The sequence below is a fragment of the Myotis yumanensis genome, unplaced genomic scaffold (assembly GCF_028538775.1).
Source record: "Myotis yumanensis isolate MYYU_CA2020_CCGP unplaced genomic scaffold, mMyoYum1.0.hap1 SCAF_7, whole genome shotgun sequence".
NCBI classification, from domain to species: domain Eukaryota; kingdom Metazoa; phylum Chordata; class Mammalia; order Chiroptera; family Vespertilionidae; genus Myotis; species Myotis yumanensis.
Window position 1 is genome coordinate 57,580,858 of NW_027223758.1, and position 20,832 is coordinate 57,601,689.

At 36.6% G+C, this 20,832-nt stretch overlaps 1 protein-coding gene and 1 pseudogene across 1 annotated transcript in view; one reads left to right on the forward strand and one right to left on the reverse strand.

Moving 5' to 3' along the window:
* The window catches only part of NDC80 (NDC80 kinetochore complex component), a 40,036-nt gene extending 24,612 nt beyond the window's left edge, over window positions 1-15,424 (forward strand). The window contains exons 13-17 of the mRNA XM_070421563.1: window positions 1,049-1,138; window positions 5,103-5,195; window positions 6,383-6,513; window positions 8,345-8,447; window positions 14,197-15,424. Coding sequence (XP_070277664.1) covers window positions 1,049-1,138; window positions 5,103-5,195; window positions 6,383-6,513; window positions 8,345-8,447; window positions 14,197-14,334 — 555 coding nt within the window. The 3' untranslated portion in view covers window positions 14,335-15,424. The remainder of the gene's footprint in view (window positions 1-1,048; window positions 1,139-5,102; window positions 5,196-6,382; window positions 6,514-8,344; window positions 8,448-14,196) is intronic.
* A 2,775-nt stretch (window positions 15,425-18,199) lies between these two features.
* LOC139013493 (actin, cytoplasmic 2-like) lies at window positions 18,200-19,328 on the reverse strand (annotated as a pseudogene).
* Between the last annotated feature and the right edge of the window lie 1,504 nt (window positions 19,329-20,832).

Consider the following 20,832-nt stretch of genomic DNA (forward strand, 5'->3'; position numbering starts at 1 on the left):
AAGGCCTACTGAAACATAGTAATGTACAGGATTTTCTTTCAAGTGATGAAAATGCTTTGGAACTAGAGGTGATGGTGATACAACATTGTGAATTACTAAATGCCTCTGGATTGTATACTTTAAAAGTTAATTTTATATTAAATTTATTTTAACTTAATTATTTTAGTTTAACCATTTTAATGTGTAAGTTTTACATCAACAAATAATAATAATAATAATAGGAAGCAATGAAGTGCTATGTTGAAATAAATCAGTAAAATAGCAGAAAAAAAAACACACAAAAGAAATACAAGCAGGTAAGAGCTTTTGGGTTTGTGAATATGTGGAGATGCAGAGAAAGTGGCAAAGCCCAGAGAGCATGCCCCTTCCCAAATACCTTACTCTATGTAGCTCTCCTATCTGGTTGTTCCTGAGTTATATTCTTATTTAAATAAACTTGTAAACATTTACCTATCCTGTACACCCACCTTGCTTTCTTCACAGAACAACATACCCCAATGATCTTTCTGCAGTAGTATATTGAGTTGTTCCTTGTTTCTTTTGCAGCCTCAGAGTCCTCTATTTGTGTGGCTTATTGAGCCAGTCCCTGTTCTAGTCTTTGCCATTGCAGTAGGGTCACAATGAATAGCAAAAAAGTGAAGAAATGAAATACAAGCAGATAATTGTAAGGCTAAACAGTTAAAAAGGATTAAAAGAAAACGATACCTCTGGAGAATATAGCATAAAATATACAAATTGTTTCTAAGACTGTATTAAACTGAGTATATTTGTAAAATGTTTAAATAATAACAGTGGATTTCCAGAATAGATAAGCAAATCTAGAATTTTGCATGTATTCAAAACCAAAAGCAGGTTATATTCTATAGAAATTATATTAAAAATTAATTTTACATTCTTATTGACGGTGTGTTCATTTAGATTCAGCATATCACAGATTCACTTTTTTCTCCAAAAGTGATTCCTCCTATCACATTGTGTAGATGCCTCATAAGAGAAACTTTGTAATTACATATGTCATATGTAACTCCCATTCTTAAATATTTTATAGGTACCACTCAAGGAACTCTTGAACCAAACTGAAGAAGAAAGTAATAAAGCTCTAAATAAAAAAATGGGGTTAGATGATACTTTAGAACAAGTAAGTAACAAAACATAGTCATTAAAAGCAAAAATAAGATTTTTTTTAAACTTAAAATTACATGTAATTTGTGGTTTGTAATTGCTAAGGAATGAATTTTAAAATATGATAAATGAGAGTTGGGAATACCCTTGACTTAGAAACATTTGAAGTAATTTAAGCATCCTAGATTTCATATATCATTGATATAAGAAAGGGATATATGTAACTGAGTAAATTTCCCTTTGGTTGTTTTTTTTTTTAAATATATTTTTATTGATTTCAGAGAGGAAGGAAAAGGGAGAGAGAGAAACTTCAATGATGAGAGAGAATCGATGATCAGCTGCCTCCTGCATCCCCCCCCCCCCCCCCGCCCCCCGCCAATGGGGATTAAGCCCGCAACCCAGGCATGTGCCCTAACTGGGAATCGAACTTGGGACCCTTCCATCTGCAGGCTGACACTCTGTCCACTGAGCCAAACCGGGTAGGGCGAAGCAGATATATTTTTGAAAGCCTGCTGTGTATCTGGTATTGTAATTGATGTTGGTGATACATTATCTGCCCTTTTTAACTCTATTTCAAGTAGAAAGGAGGGCCGGAAAACACTTATTTTTCTTACAACATTTTTGTAGTGTAAATACACCTATCTAAATAATACACCTATCTAAAATAATCACTAGGTTCTTTCTGAAGGAAGTGGTAGCTGAGCTGAGTTGTGAGTAACAAATAGGAATTGGCCAGTGGGTTACACAGAAGGATACTAGTACACACACACACACACACACACACACACACACACACCACTGAAGGTCCAGAGACCAAAGAGCATAGCATGTTAATGAAATACTATTAGTATAATAAATAGAATAAGGGAGAAGCCTGGAGTAATAATGATATAATTATGAAGGGGATTAGTTGCTTGTTGGCTGAATGTTTACTCTGTAGTAGGCAGTGGGGACCATTGAAATTTTTTCAGTCAGGGAATAACACCTGTGTGTTTTAGTAAGCTCACAGTATTGCCCTTTCGAAGGATAAAGACACACAATTAAGAGACATCACAGTAACTTGAATGATAAGTGGTAAGAAATCAAACTAAGGCCACTGAAGTAAAGATGAAGAAAAAAGATTTAAAGGTTGAAACAACATAATTTAGTGGTCCATTTGTATGTAAAGTTTAAGGAAGAGAGAAATTAAAAATGTTCATATGTCTAGCTTTAGTATATGGTGTTAAAGAAAAAATATTCATGACTCTTGTTAAAGACCATAAGGCAGACTGTATTCAAGGGAGACTATTACAATGGGGTTTTGCAGTAGGCAAGAGAGATTGGACTCAACTCCAAATATAACAAAGAAAAGTGAGAATTTATAGCCAAGGAGCAGGGTGGAGTTCAGGGGTTAGAAAATGACTGAGCAAACTCAGGGTTAAGGGGGATTCTGGCTAAACCAACCTAACAGAGTTCTTACTGAAGGCAAGAACATCACACGGGAAGGGGGAGGGGCATGGAGGATGAGAAACCTGATCAGATATTGAGGATGGGAGGATTCTGGTTAAAATTCTTGTTAAAATTGAGCACTACAGAGACAAACATGAAGCCCAAAATTCAGCCTAGTTGAGAGTTCAGAAGAGCATAGTTTTGTCAAGGAGAGAATCTTTGTCATTGGTGATGTTCTAGAACCTTGACAAAGAATACAAGAGAAGGGTATGGAAGAGAGAATTTCAGGCTGGGATATGCTGAGTTTCAGGTCTCTGGAAGACCAAAGTGGAGAATGTCCAATAGCCAGTTGGAGTTCGGAGATATATAGATATAGGTAGATATTTCTTAGTATGCAGTTAATTAAAGCCAGGAGATCTCCCAGTTGTGAGATTGAGAGAAAGCTCTCCCAAATGAGCAAATGAGAATACAGCCAAGATCGAAATCTTGGGAGAACATCTACATCCAAAATATAATCAGACAAAGAGAAACTTGTGAGAAAGAATTAGAAGGACCTCCCAAAATTTAAAGAGGAAACCAGGAGTTTACATGGTCTTAAAACCCAAGTAAGGGGATTTCAGAAGGGAGTAATCAGGTGTTACTCCGATGTCAAATAAGATTAAGTCTGTAAGTTGCTCTTTGGCTTTAACAATTAAGATATACTAGTGACATTTTCAAAAGCAGAGGAGCCAGAAAGCATTTTACTGTGGATTGAAGCTTAAATGATGAAAGATAGACGAAAGATACTTTAGTATGAATAGGTTGCTCCTTGTGGACTACTAGAAGTTAGACTATTATAAATGTGTCTAAGGAAAGGAGATGAAACGGTAGTTAGAAAAATATGGGAAAGTTTTTGTTTTTTGTGGTTTTATTTTGTGGTGTTTTAGGGGGGAGAGGGTTTTGTTTGAAAGATAAGGGAGTTCAAGGGTAAAGTTTTTAAAAATTAAGAGCAAAGGGGATTGAGGGATATGAATGTAGTCCATGAAGAAATATGAAGGCATAGAATCCAGAGAAGAACTGGAATCTTACTTCTCTTCATGAGGAAAATGGGTGTTCTGTATTCTGAAACTGACTTGAAGAAGGGAAGATCTCCTCCAAGTATCTTGGTTGATTGGAGTCAAGTAGTAATGGAATTCCAGTCTATTAGTGGCTCTATCTTCTTATAAGTAACTTTAGAGCTCTTTATTGAATGAAAGAATGTGTATTTTCATAATCAAGTGAGGAAATGTTTAATTAGTTGATGAAACTTTAGTAAGCTGACATGGAAAATAGAAGCTCCTCAGAGATAAAATTTTGACCATCCATGAAGGCCCAGTGGAAGTTCAGGTTATTTGGGTGTCCATTGGTCTTATTGCAGGTGAATTTAATGAAACAACTAGCTTATCTTACTGATTACTTCGGAAATATCTTTAGGTTGGAAGCAAAGTTTACAGCTTCAGTAACTCTAGGCTTTAAAATAATTGAAAAGGCAGGAGGTATAGAGAAAGTCCTTGGAGTTAGAATGTCTATGTCTGAGTTCTGGGCATATGCTCACTGCATGATCGTGAGTAAATAGCATTCTTTCCAGCCCACTCCTCTCACTTGTAAAATAAGAAAGGAATGTCCCTTACAAGGGACTTTTGATGATTGAATGAGAAGTATGTGCAAGTGTTTTTAGCAAGTGTAGTCATTTTACCATCCTATCTTTTGCTAAATAACAATAACTTCACTAAATTTTTCTCTCTATATAAATAATTTTTTAATTTTATGTACATATAGAATCATCCTTTTAAAGAAAGATGTCAGTTTATACATTTTACTGTTTTCTGTTTCCTGTGGGAAATATTTTCCTGGGTTTTAGTTTTAACAGATCTTAAAGTACAAGATTAAATTTGCTTACTTTATTACTCTTTGGAAGAATGCATTGACTGTAACCAATCAGCAAGTTATTGGTAAAATCCATATGAATAGTTTTCTTTAATATCCCAAAAAGTGAACATAAATGGAAAATTAGATAACTAAAATAGATAGTCTTAAAAAAAAACTAGAAAGCAAAAGCAATTTATATTTACTATTAATAAATTAATATAAAAATATAGGATATGATATTTATATAATATATATGAGAGCTTAAAAGCATTCTCACCAGCTACTAGTAGAAAAACAGATAATAGAATCCTATTTTACTAAGAATTAAGCCACACCTTTGATTTCTAGTTAATGCCCTCCTATACTACTCTCTGCATTTAAACATTATTTATAAGTTTTCTTGAAATTAACTCCCCTTTGGGGAAGAAATTCTTTTTTTTTTTATTGAATTTATTGGCATGACATTGGTTAATAAAATTATACAGGTTTCAGGTATACAATTCTACAATAAATAGCTTCTTAAGACAAATCATAGGTGAGTGTCCAAAAGGACTAGAAGAAATAGCATGGTTTAGTTAATTGTTAGGACAAAAGTCCTATAACTTATTATGAAAATTTTTTTGATGTATAGTTACGATTTCTCACCCAACATTTTCTTCTCCAAGTTAAATACAATGATAATGGAAAGCAGAAGAAGTGTAAGAAATCTGAAAGAAGAAATTCAAAAGCTGGATGATCTTTACCAACAAAAAGTGAAGGTAAGAACTTTGCCGCAGTTTGTATAGGTTAGGCAAAGCTATGTCATGAGCGATTGATGGGGCACCTGTTCTGACAACAAACTGAAATATTTAAGCTGTATCTTATAACTTGTGTATTAGTTTTGTCTTCTCTTCCAAAGTTTATTGTAAGGAGTTACTTATTTTATTCTTTTAAATGACTTTTTTCTGGACTTGGGCTATTTCACCATAGAATATGTTTACTCTTTCACTAATTTTTTATACTTGCATATGTGATTTAGTATCCTTGAAAGACCAAAACATATTCTTAAAGCTTAAATCCCAATAAGGCCTTTTGTATATGTCATTTCATATAAAATGTCATTCCAAACTGACATTCCTGGCCAAATTCCAAATATCATTTATGTGAAATCTAAAATGTGAGTAAAATAATAAGATTCATTTCCTACCACCTCTAACTGACCTTCTGGCCAGCATTTTACTTAAGGAAATACTCATAACCTCTTATACAATTTATGTGAAAATTTTAACCACACCAATGTTTTTCACTTAGTTACAATGACAAAGTATTAGGAATTAAAAACTTTTTTGTTTACCTGTAGTGTATTTAGGGTTTACACTTTTTTTAAGCAATGTGACATTTTTAGAAAATACACCACAATAATAGGATCTTCATATGAAATGAGGCACTTGGTAATCGTTTTTGTTTTTTCATGTCCTCTATGACAGCACTTGAGTTATTTTCATTAAAGCACTTAAGTGAAAGACTTCTTTAGTATATTTCATCTTGAGAAACCTAAGAACTTAGGAATTTTGGCTACTTTGCCTATACATAATTAATACATATGTGAAATAATGGCAGCATGAAAATTATCCACATTTTTACGTATAATAGCGCATCTTTAATGCTCATGGAAAAAAATTTAAATTAGAATATCATAAAATTTCTTATGATACAGACTTGAAAATACTGCAGAATGAATTTTATGCAGGCCTCTTGAGAAGGTAACATTTATGTTTACAATATAAGGTTCTCAGAGGAACATTTTAATATCTCTTCATGTAAAGCAATAAGCGTCCTGGGAATACAAATGATGATGCAACCTGATTTTTTCAAATGCTTTGCATACATTTTTTTAAATCCACCTGAAGTATATAGAATGTGACTATCAAAATATATATATAAAACCATGACTTTATCCTGATAGGAAGCTGAGGAAGAGGACAACAAATGTGCCAATGAGCTGGAGTCCTTGGAGAAACACAAGCACATGCTGGAGAGTGCTGTTAATGAGGGCCTCAGTGAAACTATGAATGAATTAGATTCTATTCAGCGGGAGTAAGTTCATCTTACCAAGATTTATAATGTTTATTTTCAGTTTAATTATTTAACATTTCCATAGAACTAGATCTATGCTTATTTGCTTTAATCTGTATTGCAGAGCTATTTGGGGGGTTGAGGGAATGGTGACTAGAACTTAAGCAGAATAGCTTACAACATGAAGATACTCTCACCAGACAAATACAGTCTAATGCTATTATAGCTATTGCCCCTTCATTTTTAGATCTAATTAAGAAATGGCTTTTAATCCCTCAAAACAACACAAAATTTTAAGTCAATTCAAATAATTTAAGCTATTTGTTAGTAAATTTTAATAAAAATTCCCTAAGCTTTAATAAATTCCACTGAGCTCTTATTTTTTAGGATACAGTTTCTAGAAATTAGGTATATATGAACTATTTATACTTAGTCAGTCTGCCTTTGTAATCACTACACTATGCAAAATATGTAATACAAATCACAGGACTTATGGGAAAATTGTGATTGGGGCCTAATACTCAAAAACTCTGTCAGTGATACAAACAAAAAACTGGAACCTAATGAAAATGCTAGCACAATTGTGAACATGTTAAATATTTCAGAAAAGCATAAATACTATGATAAATATATTTTACCTTTAAAAGACCTGAAGTTTGTGTGGGGAAATAAGTAATCAAAGGGTTACAGCTTGTGAATTATTGAGAAGAGGTAGAAGGAGGATTATCTGAAATTAAATGCAAAGTTGTGACTACCAGATGTGGATGCATGTGGCTCATCACATATGTAATAAACTGGAGGAGCTAGTGCTCCTGTTAGGTGTGTGCTTAAGTATTTTGTGTTTTATGTATTCCTTTGCATCTGGATTCAGCTGAGTGCTGTTTTCTGCATTCACCTAATGTTTCTCAAGCAGGAAATTGACATAAGAGAATGCAAAATTTGCATTATGCTCAAATTGCTATCTAATATATGAGGTTGAAACAAATACATATTTCCAAATAAACATTATAGCAGAACTGATTGGACACTATGGTACATTTCTTAGAAGTTTTTCATTTTCAAATTATACATTAAGTTTTCCTGGCTGGTTTTCCTTATAATTTTAAAACTTACAGAGGAAAATTTTAGACATATTATATAATAACTATAATTAAAAATAGTGACATTCCTTCCTTAAAAATATTCTGCCTCTGTGTACATAATTCTCTCATGCAAACTATATAAAATCAATTTACTAACTAGTTAATTCACAGGTTCTCGTAAGTCTAAAGTGGCTTTTAAGTAACTTAAAATCTTATTTTAATGTTGGAAGTACAAGCCTTAAGAAAATCAATTCTTCATTTTCTTATGTGTAACCTAGGAATGGGAAACTTAGTTGAAGGTTTTTTTGGCTTGTAGTTTTTGTTTCAATTTTGAATTTGAATGCCTAAAAACAAGACTCCCACCTCTCCTATTCAAGTGTATTTAATGTCTTGCCCCTGAAAGCATTTGTAAAGAGGAATTTTTACTATAATACTATTATGCATGATAATCATAGGAAAATATTATATCAAAAATTAAGTTTACAATCTTTTGGAGATTTAGGTAAGACCATTTGCTCCCAAGCTTTGTATATCAAAGAATGAGGTTTTGTTGCTGTTTTGTTTTGTTGTTTATAAAGGGTCTTTGAAAACGTTTTTATTTCTGTTTTAATGATTGAAAGCTGGATCTCTGTAAATTATATGCGAACAAGCAGCAGATATCCCAATCACAGCCTGGTTTTATTGAATCTGATAAGGAGAAGTGAACTAACTAGAACTGATATATTAAGTTTTTTCCCTACACAACTCAAATAAGAGTTTTTATTCTACAGATACCAACTGGTTGTACAGACCACAACTGAAGAAAGACGAAAAGTGGGAAATAACTTGCAGTGTCTTTTAGAGATGGTTGCCACACATGTAGGCTCTGTGGAGGTAAGTGTGTGAAGGTCTTTTCTACATTCTAAGAAAGCTTTTTAAAACTCTGATATATTTCTGTCTTATTTCTACAGAAATTAAATGATATATTTTATTTCTATGGGAAATATGATCTAGTATAAATTTATCAGAAGAATCCTACCTAGTGGTGTGGTAAGGGGACACTTGTGCCTCTCATAATCTGTTTTGTTCACATAAACAGCAAACAATGATATTATTACATCAACAGTATAGAATTTGCTGCCAAACCTGGTTGTACATACTGAAAACATTTTAGTATACTTAAGATTTCATTCAGATGACAGAGCATGTTATGACAAATATTTTTTCTTGCTATTAATTTTATTAAACACAGCATAAAATATTTCTGAAACATGAAGTTTACCTTATCCTCACCTTTCACACAGCTTGAAAATTTAACAATAAAATGATTCTTCCAACCTGCTGTACAGAATTCAAAAGCTAAGATAAATTGCTGAACTCCAAAATTCCTGGGTAATTGATTAGGTGATATACTTCCCATTGTGAATGGTTTAAGGAAAGAAGACTCATATCACACTAATAGGCTTCATGTATTGTAAGCGGAGTACATGATATCCTACTTCCTTTCATCTCTCCTGGAGGACATTGAACTGCTGCTTTCTTGCTTGCCACTGCTCTTCACTGCTTACTAGTAAAAACTAAGAAAAGCATCCTGGACACTACATCAGAAAACCTGGTTTCTACCTACTTCTAATTCAGACACTTAGTGGCTCTATAACCTTTAATGAATCCTTTTTCAACCACAGACCAGAAAATTATTTGAGTGACTACTTTCTCATTTTCCCAAGGATGGTGTTGTTTTATTATAGGTTCATAAGAAATATTCATTCATAATATATAAATATTGGCTTAGATTAAGAAAGTCTGCTTACTGATATATGTATCATTTGACTTCTTTTGGTCTTTACTTCATCTGTAAAATGAGAGAGTTATACTAAATATTTGTCAACATCCTTTGTATCTCTGTCTATTACACATAACTATTCATCTGACCTTAGTGTTGTTAATCCAGTAGTGATTTATCACTATGGATTTATGGGAAAGCTAACCACAACTACTAAACTTTTAATCAGTTAATATAAAATTAGATTTGAAACTCTGATGATAAATTACTATTACTTTTTAATTACTTTTTGTATATTTTAATATTCAAAGAACATCAGACCAAATTCAACAAACATTTACTGAGCAATTATTTTGCACTATGCTAAATTCACAATTAGCCAGTACAGTATAGAAGGAGCATAGAAAGTCAACCAATTATCATTGAAACTTAATGTGGAGAAATATTGAGTAATGAAATTGTACTAGAAAGAAAACAAGATTTGGATCTGAATAAAGTTTTATTGTAACACAACCACTTCATTCACTTCCATACTATTTATGGCGGCTTTCTTACTACAACATCAGAGCTCAGCAGGTACAACAAAGACCATCTGGTGTATTTTAGGCCTGCAAAGCCTAAAATAGTTATTACTTGGCCCTTGACAGGAAAAGGTTGCTAACTCCTTTAGATTCCTAACCTCCCTGAGAGGACACAAAATCTTTTTTTTCTTTTGTCTGTTTTGATGTTCCAAAAATTATTATAAAGCTATAATAACTCACACACTTTAGTATTAATACATACAAACCAATCTCTCTGGTTAAGAGTCCAGAAAAAAATATATGAGAATAGACAGGAAATTGATACAGTCGGGGAAAAGTGAGTTATTCAAGTAAAATCGGTTTTATAAAATTAAGATCTCTATATCAAAAGACATAGAAGATAGGAAAACAAGCCACAAAGATGGTAGAAGATATTTTTTAAAACAACTGATAAAGGGTTAATATATATATATATATATATATATATATATATTATATATATATATATATATCCTCTGAAAACTAGATATGAAAAGTGGGCAAAAGACTTGAATGGGAATTTCACAAAGACCTAATGTGGCTAGCAAACATGTGAAAGATATACCATTTCCCACCCTCAAAAATTGGCAAAAAATTTGTTTGCTAATATTAAATGCCAGCAAGAATTAGAGAAATGGGAGTTCTTATTTACATTACTGGATAAAGTTTTGTGTATATAGTTAGATAAGATGCAGTCATACGAGATTAGGTTAGGCCCTAAATCCAGTGACTGGTAGACTATAAAATGTCTGAATGAAAATAGAGGCAGAAATATAGTGATGTAGCTACCAACTACAGAGTGCCAAGTAAAATAACAAAATAACCTAGAGTATTAGTTTTCTATTGGTGCCATAACAAATTATCACCAATTTTTTAAATATATTTTTTATTAAGATATTACATATGTGTCCTTATCCCCACATTACCCCCTACCCACCACCACCACCACCACCACCCCGCCCCCCCCCCACTCATGACCTCACCCCTCCCCCCCCTCCCCCCCCCCCCCCCCCCCCCCCCGTTGTCTGTGTCCATTGGTTAGGCCTATATGCTTGCATGTAAGTCCTTTGGTTGATCTTTCCCCCTCACCCCCACCCTCCCCTACCTTCCCTCCAAGGCCCGACAGTCCAATCAATGCCTCTCCGTCTCTGGATCAGTCCTTGTTCATCGGTTTATGTTGTTCATTATATTCCACAAATGAGTGAGATCATGTGGTATTTATCCTTCTCTGACTGGCTTATTTCACTTAGCATAATGCTCTCCAGTTCCATCCATGCTGTGTCAAATGGTAAGAGTTCCTTTTTCTTCTTTCTCTTCTTAAAGAATACCTTTCAGCATTTCATATAATGCTGGTTTGGTGGTGATGAACTCCTTTAGCTTTTTCTTATCTGTGAAGCTCTTTATCTGACCTTCAATTCTGAATGATAGCTTTGCTGGATAAAGTAATCTTGGTTGTAGGTTCTTGCTATTCAGCACTTTGAATATTTCTTGCCACTCCCTTCTGGCCTGCATGGTTTCTGTTGAGGAATCAGCTGACAGTCGAATGGGTACTCCCTTGTAGGTAACTGACTTTTTTTCTCTTGCTGCTTTTAAGATTCTCTCTTTGTCTTTTGCTCTTGGCGTTTTAATTATGATGTGTCTTGGTGTGGTCCTCTTTGGATTCCTTTTGTTTGGGGTTCTTTGTGCTTCCTGGACTTGTAAGTCTATTTCTTTCACCAGGTAGGGGAAGTTTTCTGTCATTATTTCTTCAAATAGGTTTTCAATATCTTGCCCTCTCTATTCTTCTGGCACCCCTATAATTCTGATGTTGGTACACTTCAAGTTGTCCCAGAGGCTCCTTACACTCTTCATATTTTTGGATTCTTTTTTCTTTTTGCTTTTTTGGTTGGGTATTTTTTGTTTCTTCATATTTCAAATCTTTGACTTGATTCTTGGGATCCTCTTGTCTGCTGTTGGATCTCTGTATATTATTCTTTATTTCAGTCAGTGTCTGCTTAATTTCTAGTTGGTCTTTTTTCATATCCTCCAGGGTCTCACTAAATTTATCGGCGGTTTCCAGAAAATTCTTGAAAAACCTTATAAACGTGGTTTTGAACTCTATATCCAGTCGTTTGCTTTCCTCCATTTCTGTCATTTGTGACCTGTTTCTTTGTCTCTGCATTTTTTATGATTCCCTGTGTTGACAGAGTGGCTTTCTGTGCTAGGTGTCCTATAGGGCCCAATGGCTCAGCCTCCCCAATAACCTGAGGTAGACACTCTTGGTTCACCCCTTTGTGGGCTGTGTGCACAGTCTTGCTGTAATTAAGCTTTGATTGTTGTAGGTATCACTGGGAGGAATTGACCTCCAGGCCAATTGGCTGTGAGAATCAGCTGTGTCTACAGTGGGAGAACTTCGGTGCTGGAGACACCCTTCAGGGGCAAGACTTGCTTCAGTGGGGCTTTGGTGCTCACTGAGTCTGCCCCCTGAGTGTGTCCCTTATGGATGTGAGGAGTTGTAATCTGGATGGTCCCACTCTGACCACTGGGTACACTGGCTCTTGGATCTAAGGAGGTGCTAATTTAGCCTCTGCCTGAGGTTACCCAGCAGGAGCTACGAAGAGATCTGCAGATTCCCCTTCCTTTTTTGGAGTTTGGAGGTGCCCAGATGAGGCCCAGCTGTGAAGCAATGCAAGCTGCTGTGGGGCCTTGGGCCTTCTCTTGGAAGTTCTGGGTCTGTCTGGCCCAGTTGCAGTTTGTTAGGTAATTTTCAGGTTGCAAAGGGCCAGGGCATTCATATGCAAAAGTCTCTGCCACAGCCTGGGTGGGGCAGGGTATCACGGAATCAACAGGGCAGAGCAAGCAGCTATGGCTGATCCTCAGCCCTACCCTAAGGGGCCGCGTGTCTCAGTGTCCAGGTAATTGCTGCAAGCACCTCTGAGGGAAAGCCGCCCTCAAGTTCCGAGTTCTGCCTGCTGCCAGACAGTCCAGTTTCTCCCCGTATGAGTCCTGGGTCCCCAGAGACTTCCCGGAACCGGAGTTCAGAGCAGTGGGGAGCTTGTGACTCCCTCTCGATTCAAAAAGAGAGCTGCGTCCTCAGGTGCCAGCCCCTCTCCGCGAGCGCACACGCATGCTCGAGCCTCCGTACTTCTGCACTTTACTTCTGCAGCTCCTCTGAGTCTCAGTGTGCTTTTCTCTTTCCTTCTAGTTGTAGAATTTCCACTCAGCCAGCCTTCCTGTAGTTCTGGATGATGTCCTTTTTGTCTTTTCATTGTATTTTTGAAGTTGTTGTGGGAGGCAGCAATTTCCGGTGTTTACCTATGCCGCCATCTTGGTTTCTCCACCAATTTTTAAATTGGCTTAAAGCAACACAAGTTTACTTTCTTATATTTCTGGTGATCAGAAGTCTAAAAGGGGGCCTCTGTGCTGCAGTCCTTGAGGGGCCACCTACACTCATTGGCTTGTCACCTCGTCACCTCTCTCTCCAGCTTCAAAGCCAATAGCACAGCATCTTCTATCCTCTCTAACTTCTCTTCTTGCCCTGACTGTTACACTGCTCATCCCCTCTGAAAAGGACCCTTGTGGTCTACCAGGATAATGCAGAATAATATCTTCTTGAGATCCTTAACTTACATCTGCAAAGTTTCTCTTGCTATGTAAGATAATGTATTCAAGGGTTCTGGGGATTAGGACACGGACATCTTTTTTTTTTTTTTTTTTAATATATTTTATTGATTTTTATACAGAGAGGAAGGGAGAGGGATAGAGAGTTAGAAACATCAGTGAGAGAGAAGCATCGATCAGCTGCCTCCTGCACACCCCCCACTGGGGATGTGCCCGCAACCAAGGTACATGCCCTCGACCAGAATTGAACCTGAGACCCTTCACGCCCCAGGCTGACGCTCTAGCCAGTGAACCCAACCGGCTAGGGCTGGACACAGACATCTTTGGAGAGGCTACTCGTCAGCCTACCATGCCTTAAAATACTGGATGAAAAAATAAGTGAAATTACATTTAAAATCATTCAATAAATATGAAGGTTGAAACCAGGTACCACTAACTATATTGGTTAGAGGCACATACCTGTGTGTGTGTGTGTGTGTGTGTGTGTGTGTAGTAAGGAAAAGCATTCAGGAGAATGGTTGTCTCTCAGGAGAAAAGAGAAGGTGATCTGATTAGGAAAGGACACAAAGGAGCCTGCATACTGGATACAAGAGTATTTCTTCTCTTACAAATGGAATACTCTTGTCTGTAAATTTGACAATTAAACACTTTAAATTAAATTAATGTTTTTACATTAACAATTGCTAATTGTTTCCACTAGAAACACCTTGAGGAGCAGATTGCTAAAGTTGATAGAGAGTATGAAGAGCATGTGTCTGAAGATCTCTTGGAAAATATTAGAGAGATTGGAGAAAAGTATAAGAAGAAAGCTGCTCTAATTAAATCTTCTGATGAATGAAGATAAAAATGTTGATTATCTAAGCAAGAACTTTATTAACATTGTAAATTTCAAAATGTCCTTTGAGGTTTGAAAAATCTCTTATATATCCTATGCCCATTCTTACAATGAAGTCTCATGACCACATCTTCCCATACTTGTGAAATATTTTGTAGCTTTTATAAATCTAAGTTCATTAACTTAAAGTGTGTACAACCTGAAATTATGAAAATTTGTTGGTTTGTTATTTTTAGATATGAGTACCAGTTATATTATGCACCCAGGGTTAATAAAATGTTAACATTAAAGTGTGGAGGTTTTTTTCCTGATTTTTCTGCCTATCTTCAGATGGTTTGAAAGGTATTTGATCTAAAATAAGAGTCACCAAACTAACTGTGGACCAAATCTAATCACACCCATTCGTTGACATATCATTTATAACTGCTTTCATACTACAATGGCAGAGTTTAGTATATGCAACAGAAACCACCCCATGGACTGCAAAGTCAAAAATGTGTACTATTCTGGCCCTTTACAACAAAGTTTGCCAATCCCTCATATAAATTATATAGGGTTGCTACTGTTCAACTAAAAAACTTTCTTAATGATTCTGGACATGTAGTCCAACCTACTCCTTATTCAGAGCCAAGAAGCTAAAATTATGTCTAGTTTTTTTCCATCTTTACTCTGAAATAAGCAGAATGTGGAATGTGAGAATCAGAAGAAATAATAAAATAATCTAGTTCAACCTCATTTTAGAGATGAGAGTTCATTCCTAGAGAAGTTCTGATTTACCTCAAGTCACAGTTCTTAGTGGTAGACGCCACACTGCAATTTACTTGAATTGATACAGCCACAACAGCCATGAAATATGAATGTGCTGAGTGGTGAGGAAGTTGTGCTATGATGTTGAGTCTCCATGATGAAAAAGCATGGTATGTTTTTCTACTTGTTGAAGTCTTCTGTTGAGTTTAAATTTTTCTTCATAAAAGTCTTGCTTCTTTTAAATTTTTTTCTACGTATTTTTTTGTTGTTGCTATTTTAAATGGATCTTCCACTGTGCTTTCTCTTGTAATAATTTGTATAAATGAAAGAATTTGATTTCTATATATTTATATAACTTGTAACTAATTTATGAGGTCTTTATTACTCAGTTTTGTTGTTAATATTGAGTCTCCGGGGTTTTTCAATTACATAGTCATAATACTTGCAAATAGTAATAGTTTACTTACACCTTTCCAATTATTATAACTCCAATTTCCTTCTTTTGTCTAATTGTATTGAACAGTAAATCAAATATAGTATTAAATATTTGTGAGAGTGGCCATTATTGTCTTATTTCTAATTTTAGTAAAGATGCTTGAAGTATTTACCCATTAATCATAATTTCAGCCTTTGTGCTGAGTTAGATATATCATGTTAAGAAAGTACCATTTTTTTCGTAATTTATTAAGTTTATTTTCTTAGTAATGGTTGTTGAATTTTTCAAATGACTTGTAAGCATCTATGACATGGAATCTATTACTCTCTTCTAATATTTTCATATGATTTTTTCCCTAACATATAAACATCCTTACATTCCTAGAATAAACCTTACTTGGTCATGAAGTATTTTTTCTTTTTGTTTGGTTTTTAAGATATTTTTGTATTTTTATTCATAAGTTAGATTAGTGGTCTGATATCTTTTTTTATTTTTCTCAGGTTTTGGTATCAATGTTATCATTTCAGAGAAATTAGATGTTTCCTTCTTTGAAATTTTCTCTGGTAATAATATTAATATTAGAACTAGAGACCTGCAGCACGAAATTTGTGCACTGGCGGGGGGGGGGGGGGGGGGGTGTCCCTCAGCTCAGCCTGCACCCTCTCCAAACTGGGACCCCTCGGGAGATGTCCAACTGCCAGTTTATGCTCAGTCGGACATCCTTCTCAAAATCCGGGACTGCTGGCTCCCAACCACTTGCCTGCCTGCCTGCCTGCCTGCCTGAATGCCCCTAACCACTTCTGCCTGCCTGCCTGATCACCCCCTAACCAATCCCCTGCCAGCCCGATCAACACCTAACTGCTCCCCTGCCAGCCCAATTGCTGTCAACTGCCCTCCCCTGCCAGCCTGGTTGCCCCCAATTGCCCTCCCCTGCTGGCCTGGTCACCCCTAACTGCACTCCCCTGCAGGCCTGGTCCCCCCCAACTGCCCTCCCCTGCAGGCCTGGTCACCCCTAACTACCCTCCCCTGCTGGCCTGATCGCCCACAACTGCCCTCCCCTGCCGGCCATCTTGTGGCTGTGGGCACTGCCATATTTGAGGGCGGGGCAGTCAAATTAGCATATTCCCTCCTTATCAGCTGTGAACACTGCTATCTTTGCTACAGTGTGAGGGTCAATTATCATATTCCCTCCTTATTAGATAGATTGTATGCTTTCAAAGTTTGGTAGAATTCCCCATCTGTGTGCGCTGCTCTCTGTGGGTGTAGCTCTTTGACAACTCTACTTATTTTCCCTAGAGTTCTGTTTAAGTCTTTGTTTTTGATCTTTTCCATGATTTTGGTAAATTGTATTATCTTAGACATTTTTCTATTTAATAAAGTTTTTTAAACTGGTGAACACAGAATTGAACAAAGTAATTTAGTGCAATTCCATTTACTTTCTGCTTTTATGGTCCTTTCGCTTGCATTATATTTTTGCACATTTGCTCTCTTCCTTTTTTCCTTAGAATCAAATAGCTGATGGTTTCTCTATTGAATTAGTTTTTTAACTTAATACTTTTGTCCTTCTGTTCTCTAATTTATTAATTTTTCCTTTTTTCTTTGCTAAGTAACTTGTTTTGCTTTTCTTCAATTTATTTTATCAAAAATAATAATAAAATAAAAATAGAAGAAATAACAATTTATTTTATCCCCTTCCCCCCCTAACTTTTTGAATTAAATTCTCAATTCATTTATCTTAATTCTTTTTTTTTTTAATGTAAGAATGAAAAACTATGAATTTTCCTCTGGGTTGTACAAGTTTTTCTGTTGGTCTGTTTGTGTTTCAGGTTTTTTAAGCACTTTATTTTCCTTGCACAATGGCATGTTGCTGGCAACTAATGTTCTCACCTGACAATAGAAAACCAAAATTTGTTGTACAGCTTGCCATAAAAGAATTAATAAATTTACAGATATAAATGCAAACCATTTGCCAATGCAAGGCAATTAACAACTCACAGTTCTGGCAGGAAAACATAAGAAAGGAAACTGGGTTTGAAGTCTTGGACTCTTCCAACACTGTTAGACTGGGAAGACAGAAAGGACAGCTGATTCAAGAACTGCCAGCCTCTAGAACCCTGGAATAGTCAGTGTGTATACTCTAATACCCTGCACAGATCAAGCATTTGATGGTCTTACACATTCTCACCAAGCCAATTTCTCTTCCATAAATGTGTTCTCTCACCTCAGTCAGGAAGTACCAAGGGTTTAAATCAAAGATAACTTTGTAAAATATACAAAGGTAACAGTTAACTTAAATATAAGATTAAAATTAACAAGTTCTACAATCCAGCTTGTAGCAAATAAAAGCTTCAAAGACAAATTTCTTTTTATTATTTATTTGTTTTTTATTAATTTAAGAGAGGAAGAGAAAGACTGAAACATCAATGATGAGCGAGACTCATCAATCGGCTGCCTCCTGCACACCCCACACTGGGGATCAAGCCCACAACAGGGGCATGTGCCCTGACCAGGAATCAAACCCTGGCCTCGCACTTCAGAGGTCGGCACTCAACCACTAAGCCATGCTGGCCATGCGACAAATTTCTTTTTAAATGTTTATTCCAGTTTCATGAGGTAGGGCAAATGTATACTTCTGATTTAATTCATGCAACAAATGGTATGCATCTGCTTGCAGTCCATTTAGAATCATTTGCAATGGACAATGGAGGGGCCCAACTTGTTATATTCCTGCTTGCTGATCCACATCTGCTAGAAGGTGCACAGCAAGGCCAGGATGAAGCCCCCAATTCACACTGAATACTTGCATTTAGAAGGAGTGATGATTTTGACCTCCACTTGCTGAGATCCAGTGCTGTGATCTGCATGCTGTCAAACATGCCAGAGTACATGCTGGTCCCATCAGAGAGCACCATGTCACATACAAGTCCTTCCAGATGTCAACATCACAGTTCATGATTGAGTTAAAGATGGTCTCAGGACTCCATACCCAGGAAAGAAGGCTGGATGAGTGCTTCTGGACACCAGAACCACTGGTTGGTGATGGTGATCACCTGATGACTGGACAACTGGTAACTCGGTGGTGGCCATCTCCTGCTCAAATTCCAAGGCAACATAGCAGAGCTTCTCCTTGATGTCATGAATGATTTTCCATTCTGCTGTGGTGGTGAAGCTGTAGGCGTGCTCTGTGAGGATCTTCATGAGGTAGTCCATCAGACCCCAGCCAGCAAGGTCCAGACACAGAGAGTGGTGAAGCAGTATAGGCCTCATAGGTGGCACCATGTGAAGGAGCCCATCCCTAGGGGTCCATTATAAAACCAGTGATGTAGCCAGAGGCATTCAGACACAGCAAGGCCCAGATGAACACGTACATGCCCAGGTGTTGAAGGTCTCAAACATGATCTGAGTCATCTCTCTGAGGGCTTTGGGGTTCAGTGGAGCCTCAGCAGCACCAGGCGCTCCTCAGGGACCACATGTAGCTCGTTGTAGAAGGTGTGTCAGATCTTCCTAATGTCGCCCCAGTTGAGGGCTATGCCAGACTCCATGAGGTACTTCAGGATCAGGATGCCACACTTGCTCTGGACTTTCTGCCCCCCAGACCACCTGGGCACCCAACAATGGATGGAATCATGGCTTTGGGGTCATCATTTCTAGCAAAATCACCTTTACACATGCCAAAGCCGTTGTCAATGATGAGCCCAGCGATTTCTTTTGCATTGCAATCTAGAAGAGTGGGAGCAGAGGAATGACGAGGTTGAGCCACAGGAGCACATGGATAGCCTACAACTCCAGGAGTTTTTATATATTGTGTCTTCATTGTCTACAATTTCAGTTAATGGTTTCTCTTTGTTCTAAACTTTGTTTAAAATAGTTTTAAATTTCCACATAGAAAGAATTTTGTTAATTTATATTATATTGCATTGTGATTTAAAAAAAAAAAAATGCTATCACCCAGCCGGCGTGGCTCAATGGTTGAGCGTCGACCTATGAACCTGGAGGTCACGGTTCCCATTCAGGGCACAGGCCCCGATTGCAAGCTCAATTTCCAGTGTGGAGTGTGCAGGAGGCAGCCGATCAGTGATTCTCTCTCATCATTGATGTTTCTATCTCTCTCTCCCTCTCCCTTCCTCTCTGAAATCAATACAAATCTTTACCAAAAAAAAATGCTATCTTTACAGTTTAGTCAGTGATGGCGAACCTTTTGAGCTCGGCGTGTCAGCATTCTGAAAAACCCTAATTTAACTCTGGTGCCGTGTCACATATAGAAATTTTTTGATATTTGCAATCATAGTAAAACAAAGACTTATATTTTTGACATTTATTTTATATATTTAAATGCCATCACTGGTTTAGATGTTGCTAAGGTTTTTCTTTGTGGGTTAATTTTTTTAATTAATTTTTTTGAGAGAGAGAAAGTGGGAGAGGGAAAGAGAGAGAGAAATGATTTGTTGTTCTACTTATTTATGCATTCACTGGTTGATTTTTGTATGAGTCCTGACCAGGTATCGAACCTGCAACCTTGGCATATGAGGACAATGCTGTAAACAACTGTAACCGGGTTGGTTACAGGACTGTGACTTGATAGTTTTTGTGAGTGTTTATGTATTCTCTTTTTAAAATTTGATATATTAATCAGATCTGCCTTATCAATTACATTACTGAGCTTTTCTTAATTTAATTATTATTTACTTGTACTCTCATAGACTGAGAAACAGAAAAGTTAAATAATTTTACTAACTTCTCAATAGTACATGGTAAAGTCCTTTAGGAAATGGCAAAACTGAATTTAGACAGTCTGACTTAAGGACCTCACCACTTAACTATTATATCATGAGGAAGAGAGATCTCCCGGGGAAACACCTTGAATTCAATACAAAGGTTGTGAAGACACAGGAGTTTGTGTAGCAATTTAGTAAGATATCCAAAAAGTTGGGTAATTCAGGGGCTGAGAAATTGTGCATGATGTAAAAAGACTAGAGAAAAAGGAACTGCAAACTACATGGAATATTGATTGGTCAGCGAAGTTGCCAAAGGTGTGGTCTATTTAGCAAGGGTGCAGTGTGTTGGGGCAAGGAGGGTACGGTTACATATGGGATGATGATGATGACTAATATTAAACTAAGTAAGTGGAGAACAAGCTTCACCACCAATGTGCCAGAGGCTTATGATAGTGGAATGGTTTAATCTCTGCAGACCTTCCAAGCTCTACTGGGGAGGAAGATATCATTTCCGAAGCAGGAGACTCTACCAGCCAGAGAATGGCAGGGTGAAAATACAAATGAGAAATGCCCCTGCGTTGTTTTTCCCATCAAGGGAGGTGA